General features: G+C 37.3%; 1 protein-coding gene across 3 annotated transcripts in view; it reads left to right on the forward strand.

Annotated features, from left to right (window-relative positions):
• Scel (sciellin) overlaps positions 1–12,260 on the forward strand; it is a 118,942-nt gene that overhangs the window by 102,767 nt on the left and 3,915 nt on the right. For 2 of the 3 annotated variants that reach the window (XM_013353109.2, XM_026788434.1), the window contains 5 exons: positions 3,011–3,073; positions 5,874–5,966; positions 6,942–7,013; positions 9,822–9,896; positions 11,888–11,996. In XM_013353109.2, the coding sequence (XP_013208563.1) occupies positions 3,011–3,073; positions 5,874–5,966; positions 6,942–7,013; positions 9,822–9,896; positions 11,888–11,996 (412 nt within the window). The remainder of the gene's footprint in view (positions 1–3,010; positions 3,074–5,873; positions 5,967–6,941; positions 7,014–9,821; positions 9,897–11,887; positions 11,997–12,260) is intronic. The other variant, XM_026788433.1, reaches the window with a different exon arrangement.

The following is a 12,260-nucleotide window of genomic DNA, read 5'->3' on the forward strand; positions in this document are numbered from 1 at the left end:
ATTCTCATACTGGAAAGTACGTATGTGGCTTCTTACCTTAGACAACTCACAGTCTGCCCCACATGTACTAACATCTATGTTTTAAAATAATTCTTAGACCTATGGATGTATCTTAGCAGAAGTCATGTCTAGAACATGTAAGACCCTGGGAGGCTTGATTCCTACCACCAAAATAAAAACCAAAATAAAAATGAAAGACTCACAAAGACTTTGGAATCAAGCATTTGCTCAACCTCGCAACATTGGGCCTGGACTCCTATAAAAAACATTTATCTTCCACACTTTGCCTCACAGCTTTTCATCTTTTGCCACAGTGTGAAAGACACCACGCAATCCATGTGATCTTAATTAAAGAGTGTTTATTTTTGCATCTGTAAATTTGGACAGTTTAAACTTCCCTTACTGGATCTACCCATCTCTCTCTTGCCACCCATCAGTGTGCATACTCCAAGCAAATGCACACTGTGTGATTTTCATCATTTAGTTTGCTTTAAATATTGGTATAGATTATTCAAACTAAAGCCTTATAGCTTACACAAACACACTTGATGTGTGCTGTTATCTAATAAAATAAGAAAATCCTACGAAACCTCCAATAATATATATGGTTTCTTTGGTGACTCACCCTACTCTGGGAGTATCTTCTTTGAACGCATGTATAGGCTCAGCTTTTGAGTTACCTGTTGTGGTTGTTGAATCTGCAAGAATCTGGCTTCCTCTGTCTCCTCAGGTGGGGCCATTCTTTTTCCGTCTCTCCAAAGCCATGGCCCAAAGAGCAAGCGTGAAGTGTGTAGGCAGAGAAATATTCAGCATCTGTAGCACTTACAAGTGTCTTATTCTTTTAACTGAAGATGTCCACCCTCAGGCTGAGAAACTCAATACAGACTTTCTAGGGATACCTTAACAAAACCCATATACTAAATCACCTAAACACACGAAGGATGCTTACTCACAGTTCTTGAGGTGAGAAATCGGAGATCAGGTCATCACGGCAGGGTTGGTTTCCTCTTGGGCTAAGAGGGGGAAATCTCTTCCAGACTTTTCTCCTTAACTTGTATCTTCACATATTTACATAACACATATTTTGTTCAAGTCCATATTAGAACTTACTCCCAAGCTGTAAAAAGCCACGGATTCCTTAAGTGCAGCACCTGGTTACCTCAGTGTCATCACGGTGGAGAGAGAATAACTTCCTGGCACAGAATTCTGGTTTCCCAATATTCACATATGTGTGATCTTTTACCATCTACTTCTTCCAGTCTGAATGAAGACTATCATACTCCATGGCTCAAGCTTTTAACCACTTAGTGAAAGCTGTTAAGGTAATAAAGCAGCCTCTGGTACCACAATGGTGACTTCTGTAGTTTTTAGTGAAAGCTATTCTTTAGGCAAATTCAAAGCCTTCTATCTGCATTACAAATTTGCAGCGTTGATCTTATACAACTTTGTCCGATGGTGTGGAGAAGTTCAGTTTTGAATTTTATGTCATTATTCATTTTTATAACATCAGCTAATATTCCTGAAATATTGTACCTTTACATAGTTTCACTAGTGTACTTAAACTCACATTAAAGATATTTAAACTAATCTCTACATTTTTAAAAGCACACAAGTAGTTTTTTCTTAAGTGTGAAGTTCAAGAAGCTAAAGTATGCTGACTAATTTCCATAATTTATCAATTATTAATGACCTGGATACTATTAACTTTCTCTCCACATAAACACGAGGATACTGTGTTGTATATTGCATCCCCAGCAATGCTAATTTTGTAAGTGAGAATGTACATGCTGATTCTTTATACGGTAACTTTACTTGAATCCAATGTTTTAGAGCATGAGAAGAAAGAATTTTAGGAACGGGGATGAATTCCAGAGCTGTGAACATTTAGGACTGAAATGAAAATGAAAAAGCCCCTCAAGACTGTGGAGTCAATAACTCACTTTGACTTTACCACTAACTGTTTGCCCCCAGCTGCTCACCACTAACCGAGGGCTCCATCCCCAATCCTATCAATTATTGCTCTTCTCTTACTGGGTTCACTCACACCTGACTCATTTTGCCAGGACTTGTGTTTCTCTCATCAAAACCATGTTGTATTGGCTATTAGGAGCCTCATCTAAAAAACGAAGCCTAAGGAATTAAGTAGTAGAAGTAAGGGAGGAAACGGGCCTCACCGTTATTCTGAAGTGGTTCTTCTCCTCCTTGTTTCACGACAAAGGCTTTTCCAAACTCATGAAAACAGCAAACAGGATCTTTCAATATTATATTCATATGCAAATGACTAATCTGTGCTAACAGGCCAGAGGACCCTGTCCATCATAGAAGATGTAAAATCACTGAGACAGAGATTTAAGAACAGCCTCTATCTTGTGACTTTTTTATTCAATTGTTTGTCTGAGGCCTTATATTTGTGCAACCCAATTGCATGGATGAAATCTGCAGCTAAAAATATTCAAGTGTTGGACATTTTGTACTGAGTTCAGTTCTTCGTTCTCCTTTAAGTTGGCTCACGAGCTTTGGGAGACTCGCTTTGCCTTTCCGAGCTCCAGATGCCAGCCCTAAGATCTCGTGAGATCTGAATGAGATACTTCACGTGAACATGTGATTGATGCTTCAGGACTCAAACCTAGAGCTCATTCAGTTTGAGTCGGACACTTTTCAGACTGGATTTCCCAAGCTTTCCAAAAGTGATTTCTCTCTCACGTATAAAATCCACACCCATTTAAATGGTGCTAGAATCAAACCCAGGACCTTCTGTATACTAGGCATGCCTGATATCTACCCTTCAGGGCTAATCCACCCATACTTGCATACTTACCTACGAGTCGATAGATTAAATAGCTCAATATCCAATTTCTAGTCTTCTGAACACTTATAAACCAAAAGTGACTATGTCTAAGATGATGTACTGATTTTTTTTATTGAATTTTTTAATTTCCTAGAATTGGGCTATAACTAAATCATGCGCACACACTATGCTTTTGTTTATATTTATTTATATATTTTTTAGAGACCGGGGCCTAGAAAACTTAACTGAAGTAGATTCTCATCTATCTGAAAATCAGAATGGAAGGTAAGATTGATTGCAATTGGCTTTATTTCTTAGGAATTCCTTTTTTACCCGAGTGATTGTTTAGAACATTTTCTGGGGGAGTTGAATTGCATTATAGCATTTAAATATAAGGACTATCCAAGTCAGAAAAGTTATGGCACCATATGCTTAATTTCTAACACAGAAAAATTAACAGAGTTCTAATTGTGCTAGAATTTCTCAATTCTGTTGCTCCATCCTATTACTTGGTATAAAAGGTGTCATGAAAATTCAAAGCCCTTTATTTGGGTTGTGAGCATTTATTTTCACCCACTGTTGCTTGGTAGGTTTTCAGGAGGAAAGGAAGTACCCTGCGACTCTCTTTTTGGATATCTCATGTTCAAAAGCACACACAAGTTTCTCATTGCAACAAAGAAGAATTTCATTTTGAAATTTCCTTGTACAACAGAGTATAAGGGCTTTCAAACCACCAGTGTCTGTTACTATCCTGTCTGTCAATAAGAGGTGTTAGGATAGATGCTCTACCTCATTGCTACGCACAACTTAAGTTAGGAAGGGACTGATAACTGTAACAGTGCTTCTATTTGTGTTTAAAGGACTCAAAAATACTCATTTTCTTTTTAACCTTCCCAAGGTGCCTCTAGTTTTCCTAAGCTTCTGTAACTGTGTAAGAAATAATATTGTTGATATTTTTTTTTTTTTTGCAAAGAGTGGAATGACTCTGGAAAGAGGAGCTGACTATCTTTCCTTATACTTGAATCTGACAGACTTCATGTTGCTCTGGTTCTCCAGATCATCTGTGACTTTTTGCTGTGACCCCAAAAGAGTCTCTGAGTGAATGAAAGAGAAGTGTTCAGTGGGATCCGCGGCTCATAGAAACACTTCTGCTAAACACATCCCCTGAACACATCCCCTGAACAACGCATCCCCTGAACACATCCACTGAACAACGCATCCCCTGAACACATCCACTAAACAACACATCCCCTGAACACATCCACTGAACAACACATCCCCTGAACACATATCCCAAACACATCCACTGAACACACCCACTGAACAACAAATCCACTGAACACATCCAGTGAATAACACATCCACTGAACACACCCACTAAACAACACATTAAGTGAGCATATCCACTGAACACATCTGCTGAACACATCTGCCTAATACATCCACCATGGGGAACTGCCTAGGACTGACAATCAACCTCATCCAAACATTATTTGGAAGTGATCAATGCTATACACAGTCTGAGTGGTTAAATGCAGTTAAGGAACTTTCCTTTTAAGCGGATTTAAAGGCTGCTCCGTTTTCTGTTCATGAAATAAGGTTTTATAGAAAGGATTGGTGGGCAAACGGTATCTGGAAGATTGGAGCTGTGGTGTATGATTTTTAGGGAACTTAATTCAGTTGAGAGCAGCAGTATTTGCAGATTATTGCCCACTCTGGTTTTTGCATTTTATAAATTGATGATGTTTTAAGTTTGCACCACTAAAGGCAATGTAAATTCATTACAATGTCACTCATTACCTTCTTCTTCGAAGCTATACATATATTAAATTTTATAGTGTGTATTATGTGACTCAAACATGATTAATATATATTTAGTGGGAATGGAGTTTGAAACCAGTGTCTTATGAAATCTAGCAAAGCACTAAATTTGAATATTCTTCAACAGTTCCGAACCAAGTTTATTATTCTTGGAATGATGTAGCATAATAATTACAAGAGAAAAAACCTACAACAGTATTGATCTCACATTTTTATTACTTTGCAATTTATTTTTAGGAAAACAGAGAGAAAACTTACACCCTAACTTCACTCCATAACTTCATACTTGGAAATTTCAGTGTCTATTTAGCCAAGACTATTTTTTTTATAGTTTAAAAACTAAGATAGCTCCAGATACCTCCTTCTAGTATTTTCATTTCTTTTATTAGTTTTATTTTTTGTGTGTCAGAGATGATCAAGTAACACATTTTCTTCCTTAAAAGTTATATAGGACAAGGTTAGAGAGAAGACTCAGAGTCAGTAGCATGTACTGCTCTTGCAAAGGACCAGAGTTCAAATCCCAGCACCCATGTTGGGTAGCTCACACAGGCCTGTTATTCCAGCTCCAGAAGGATTGCTGTCTCTGGCTTCTGTGGGCACAAGGCCCGAGGAAGTTCACAAACCCACCCACAGACAGTCTGTTTGATAATATGGCTTAATGAAAATCTGAACTCTTCCATAGATTTTTAAGTCTTTGTTCGCAAAACTTACCAACACAGAAAAAAAAATTGCTACAATTTTTACTATTTTTTCATCGGAATTTCCTCTGTTGCATGGGGGAAATGAATGTGTTTATGCTTTGTTAAACAAGGTGACATTTTTAGATCAGCAGAAATCTAGGTCAGACTTCTGAAGTCTTCAAAGTATTACCTTTCATTAACAGCAAAATGGGAACTCACGTGTCTCAAAGCAACCCCTGGATCATTCATTAAGTTGATGAATTCTTGGATATGTGATACAGAGGAAGTTATCTGAAGGGATCTGCTATTATGAAAATGATCGAGGAACTAATTTTCAGTGGATTTTATCCTTGGTGAAAATACATTCCTTAGTAGCATTAGATAACATGGCCTTTGTTTATGCATTATTATGAAAGGCAAGACAGTGATTTCTGTGGAGCCAGGGTAGCCAGTAAAGTGGTCTATATTACTGTGCAGAAACCAGCTGGATGTAAAAAAGGTGATGACTACTTAGTGAAATCTTAATAAAACAAAAATACTTGACCTTAATTTTGAATGACAAACACATATGTTTCTTCTTGCAGGCTCAATGGCCAAGTCAATGGATTCACCAAAAATCTACTCAAGGAGTCCACGAGAACCTCTGTCTATTCTTATGAGGCCAGAAACAGCCTCAGGTACTAAAACCAATGACAAAGCCAATGACAGGGCTATCCTTGTGTTTATTTGTTTACATGCAAGCTAGCCATTATTTTTAAAGCATGGAACTTTCTATATGCAAATATACCCTTACATGAAATTGTTGAGTCAATCATTGCTAGGATGCTCATAGAAGAATATAAAATGTGATGGTTGCTTTAAAGTCTACAATTATATAAAACGTGATGATGACATCAATATTGGCAGCCTTTTAGAGGTTTATTGATTTTATTTTATGTGCATATGAGCATACATGAGCCTATGTATGTGAACCACACATGTGCTGGTCCTCACAGAGTCCAAACAGTATCAGATCCCTGGAACTGGAATTGCAGGTGATTGGGAGCCACCCATTGTGGGTGCTGGGAACCAAACCTGGGTTCCCTGCAACAAGTGCTCTTGCCTACAGAGCCATTTCTCCAACATGGGTGTTCACATTCTTGAGTGAGATCTGTCAGACCATATCACTAAACCTGTGGTTTGAACAACCAGTTAAAGTTCACTTTTAACTTAAGGATTATGGGAGAAATTTATTGCTTAGAAATGAATGGGGCATCAGGGAAACAGACACTAAAGTACAGTGCACAGACAGATAAAACTATCTTCATGCTCTAAGACAAATTTACTGAATCATTAGCTTTCACAATATTAATAACAAAGTAGAACAAGACAGTGGATGTTAAGAATGGGAGAGGTGGAAACATTCTTCAGGAGTTGATTAATAACACTTGAACATTTTCATTTGAACACTTGGTTTATATTCTTTCTAAGGTGTGTATGTGTATATATATATGTATGCACACGCATATACACACCTTAGAAGGATATATATATATAATATATATATAATATATTGTATATATATTGCCTTTTGCATTGAATTGGAAAATGGTTTTGTTTTTATCTTCCTCACAAGTGATATTTTAACATGAAACTAAATGCTTTTATTGTAGCTCCAATGCTGGAACCAGGAATGTTGGCCCTAAGGACACGGTTGTCTACACAAGGACATATGTGGAGAATAGGTAAGGGAAAAGTGCTTCAGACATTTCACTTCTTTTTATAGATGTGTAATGATGCATGCCGTGTAAGAGGTGCTACCATTTCAGGGTGTGAGTTTTCATAGAGAAGATAGTTTAAGAATATTGTTAAGTTCTACGCATATAATATTTATGTTGTTCCCAATATTAAATAGTTGATAAATAACTTATAGTCATTGTATATACTCAAAATAATTTCAAATATGTTGATGGAAGCTTCTGTCCCACCCAGTCCTGCAGTCATTCAGTCCCAAAGAAACACACAGAGGCTTATATTAATTATAAACTGTTTGGCCTACTACCTTAGGCTTTTTACTAACTACCTCTCGCAATTTAAATTAACCCATAATTCTTGTCTATGTTTAGCCACATGGCCTGGTACCCCTTCTCATCTTGCTTCCTCTGAGTCGGGCTGGTGACTGACTCTTTGCTTTTTCTCTTCCCAGAATTCTCATAGTCTGTTCACCTATACTTCCTGCCTGGCTACTGACCAATCAGTGTTTTATTAAACCAATACGAGTGACAAATCTTTAAAGTGTACAAGAGTATTATCCCCCAGCACAAATAACTAATAAGGAAATAACAGGATTGGTAACTAAATGTTATTACATAAATGTGTATGACCGTTTGGTTATAACAACCTTTTAATTTGAATCACCTCAATTCACAGACTCTATTATTTGCACCCAATCTAATCTAGAAAAGAAGATACATCTTTAGGTCAATTTATCGTGGACAAAATTGCAGGAATCCACGTCCTATAAAACAGTCTGCTTGGAATGATGGATGTTGACAAAGGTGTCAATGGAGGTCATGGATTCACAACATCTTTAATTTTCAAGGAGTATTAAAAAATGAGATTTGGCCTAATTATAGGTTAATATAATGGCAAAGCATATAAATGGAGACACATGTGATATGTGTAAACTTACTTCAAAAAAGCCCAAGACAACAGTTCCGGGGAATCTCCGTGTGTGGAGGAACTCCCAGGGTCAACCCAGTGCCTCTCTGGGTCAAATCCATGTGTAACTTACACATACAGTTTCCAAAGTAATTAAATTCTGAATTCAAATCTTGCTCTATTGTGACTTTATGACAGTAATTCCTGCTAACTTTTAATTAAATTAAATGATAAAAATGTAAGGAAAAAATTAAAGTTACTAGGTAGAACCTGAAAGAAATAAGCATAGATAGATAGATAGACAGACAGACAGACAGACAGACAGACAGATAGATAGATGATAGCATGAGTATGATATATAGTAAAGACAAGACACAAAATATTGGCAAGTAGCATAAAAGGAATAGACATTTATTCTACACTTACGTGGCACTGTTTCCACACATTGGTAACCCACCCTAGGGGTAGCACATCAATACATTTTGATTTCTAAAGAAGTGTCTCACTGAAACTAAGGCCATCAACTGTGGGATCTATTTTTAAGAAAGAGTAAATCTCTAGAATTAGGAATAGTCTACTAAATACTATTTTCTAGATTTTTTTTACTTATTGAATAGATGATTAAAAATATTGACTTGGTTTATACAAGCACAGAAACTAAACTAAACATATTTGAATAATTTAGCCCTGTTGGCTATGGTTCGCTTTTGTAAACTGCTATGCATATGTTACTGGAATATCTCTGTGTGTGTACAGACAGCAATTCTCAAATGTGGTTTCTGGGCTGGATTCAGCAGTATCACTTCAGACTTGTTGTAAGCAAACGAAAATTACTTGGCCCCATCTCAGACCTGAAGAATCAGAAACTCTGCCATTGGGGTCCCAGCTATCTGTGTTTTCACAAATTCAACATGCTTTTGATGCAAATGCAGATTTGAGAACTATAAAAGATAATATTGTGTCCTGTCAGACCAGGAACGCGTAGGGTAGGATAATCTGAAGGGATGGATTTGCTCCTGTTTGTTTGTGACCGTGAGGTCCCACAAATACCTCCAGCTTTCTTAAAGTCTGCTCTGCTGGATGACACAGTATATTGTGACGTCTCTAGAGTTACGTTCAAGGCTGAGTTATTATTTGTTGTTTACGAACCCAACGAACCCAATAGCCTTGGCAAAGGTGCTGTGTGTGTGCATGCATGTGTTTGTGTGTGTTGGTATTTTAATTTATATTATACTATTTTACTTACATAAATTACTTAATTGGTTAATTTCCACAGTGCTGAGAATTGAATTTAAGGCTTTACACATAACAAAATTTTTTTAACCCCTAAACTATCTCTCCAGCTCCCTATTTAATTTTAAACTGTCTCTGCAGCCCCGATTTAATTTGTTTTGAGACAGGATCTTGCTAGTTTGCCTAGGCTGACCTTGAGTACACTCCATAGTCTAGGCGGGTCCTGAACTTGTGGTCTTTCTTCCTCATCTTCCACAGCAGATGGGGTTAGAAGCCTGTGCCTCTAGGCAAGGGAGCTTTATTTTAATAAATAAATGAGATATGCGTATATGTTCTATGAAAAACGATGATGTCTTTATTGCTTATATTTGATTTAGACTGCCTCGGCCTGCTCTGGTTTTTGGCTGTTTTTTTTGTTTCTTTGTTTTATTTGTTAGTTTCTTCGTTTGGTGATGTGTTGACTTGCTGGGGCTTTTGCATCATTACTTCTACAAATTAAAAAATGAAATTGGAAGGACATCATCTGAGTTCACAATATTACAAATATAACAATGACAGTAATACTAATGTGTGAAGGGATACATGTTTTCTTACCTATGTGGGGGCAATGTTAGAGAAATTGTTCTGATTCTCACATGTCCCTATATGTTCATATTTAGTAGATCGCCCAAGGACGGATATCAGGAGAATATCTCAGGAAAATATATACAAACTGTTTACTCAACTTCAGATAGGTAAGTATGCTTATATTCCCATTTCAAATGTAGAGTGTATATATGCACATGCATGCATACAAACATATGCACACTTTCATGTGCATAGACACATATGTATATTTCCCTGTGTCTGTTTTTCTGGAGATGGTTTTGATTGGAGACAGGTGGGAATCACATGGTAGGTGATTCTTGAAAAGATGAACTGACATTCCACGTACTATGGGAAATAAACAGAGCAGTCTATGCTCTGATGACATTCCACGTCCACGACCTCCCCAATGCAAAGAGCATCTATCTGAAGAGGTGATTTCTTCTTTCTTTGTATCTCTGGATCTTTATCAGTGCTGGCAGACTGAGATGATAATGTGGAGGCACAATTTTCTCCTTCTGATGTGCTTGTAGTCTTGAATAGGAAGCTTTGTTATATACATATATGTGTGAACATAAAAACAATTCATGGGGAAATACTTGCCAGGCATGTGTATGCAAGTAATTGTAGAATAAATTAAAAGTTGCAAATATTTATAAATAAACCTCTACGTAATTTGCACATATATATGAATCATTATATACTTTACATACATGTAAATCTTTGTGTATCTCTCTATATGTATCTAGTTATTAGGATGATGCAATTAGAACGACCAGACAAGTTTTATTTACTTTTCATGCTTTTCCTCTCACTTTCTCTTCCCCTCAATTCCCCTTTTCTCTGCTCGCTCTCTTGGGCACCTGGGCATGACATCACTTCAACTTGGGAAGGTAGAAGATCTCACAGGCAGGCTAAGAACTCTCTGGGTCGTGGTACTTGCGTCCACATCTCCTCACTGGCTCCACGAGAGCCACCATTCCCTTGCCGTTCTGTGTCCTTGCTTTGGTTTCTTTAGAGTGCCACAGATGATAACAATCCTGAGTCTTCTCAGAATGAACTGAGTTTGCCAAGTAAAGCTCATGGGAAGATACACTGGACACAAACATAGAGTATATAATACACCATATACTATACATATTATATAATAATCATACGCTTTATGAGTATTGTGTGTACATGGATTTCATCCATGTATAGCCAGAGTCATCAGAATAGGTCTCTTGGTGGCATAATAAGAGTTAGGTTACAGGGATGCAGATCATGACAAAATTATTTTATGCGGGCAATATGCAAGTATTGGCTATTTTTATTTCATTATCTCATCATGTGTGGTACTTTTGAAGCTTTGGACCTACTTACTAATAATGCCTCAAGCTGTAAAGACTACTGGAAGGTGTTTAAGACAATTTTAAGACCTTCCCAAAGGAAAAGGGCCTCTAGTTAAGGTTCTGGCATGATTTAAGGTTTGTTACTAAGTTGATCATAATATAGTTCATTTGTTGTGGAATGTTAAGTTTCTAAAATAAGTAAGAAAAACCACTTTTCTCTCATATAATTGGTGGCAGGGTCATATCTACCTTCCTTTAGAGAACAAATTAATTCTGTCATCATCTACATCCCTGCATCCTACTTCTCACCGTGGTACCAAGAGCACTGTTAGGATGACTCTGACTCTATAGAGTCATCATTTGTGAGTTCATAAGCACATTCCTCAACAGGTTTCTATTTTGGGCCGATTGAATGCTTTCAGAATTAAAACCTTACATTAATCTGCTGCAAAATTTCCCTATGCAGTGTATAAAGTAATGTATGTAAATTAGTTAAACTGTTCTTCTGGCTTCAAGGACTGCTTTTGTTCCAGTTTAACTGGGAAACCGAGCATCCTCTCTTGCCGAGACGTACTCTTGATTGCTAGTAAATTAATAACCCGAGACTTTTCCCTTGTGCTGCTTCCTTGACATCGTTACAGAATTAATCCTATCACGAGCATAAGTAAACAGTATGGTTTTGGATGTCAGTATGATTCCTCAAGCTCCACCAGGATCTACATGTTCCCATGTGATTTCACAGGAAATATGCCTGTCCCTACACGAGGGCAATTTTGAATGATTGATTTTTAATTCTTATGTCACCTCAGGTCTGTCATTGAAAGAGATATGTGCACTTACTGCCGCAAGCCCTTGGGGGTGGAAACCAAGATGATTTTAGATGAGTTGCAGATCTGCTGCCATTCCACCTGCTTTAAGGTAAACACGTACTTTCTTCATGTTACTAAGCGGAAGGTTGCACGATGACGAGAAAATACATTTATTTATTGAGATGCTTAGAATGAAGTTAAAGCTTTAAACGCCGTCTAGTCCACATTAATAGTATGCTACTTAAGTCTTTCTTAATAGTATGTATGTTCTACAGTTTCGCCCTCTAAGGTCTATAATTACTACCTTGGCTTTAGGCTTAGAACTCATTCCTTTCACATCCCTTAGCCAGGAAACTTAAGTCTCTAGTAAAGA

This window comes from Microtus ochrogaster, unplaced genomic scaffold (genome assembly GCF_000317375.1).
Source record: "Microtus ochrogaster isolate Prairie Vole_2 unplaced genomic scaffold, MicOch1.0 UNK2, whole genome shotgun sequence".
In the NCBI taxonomy this organism is placed as follows: Eukaryota; Metazoa; Chordata; class Mammalia; order Rodentia; family Cricetidae; genus Microtus; species Microtus ochrogaster.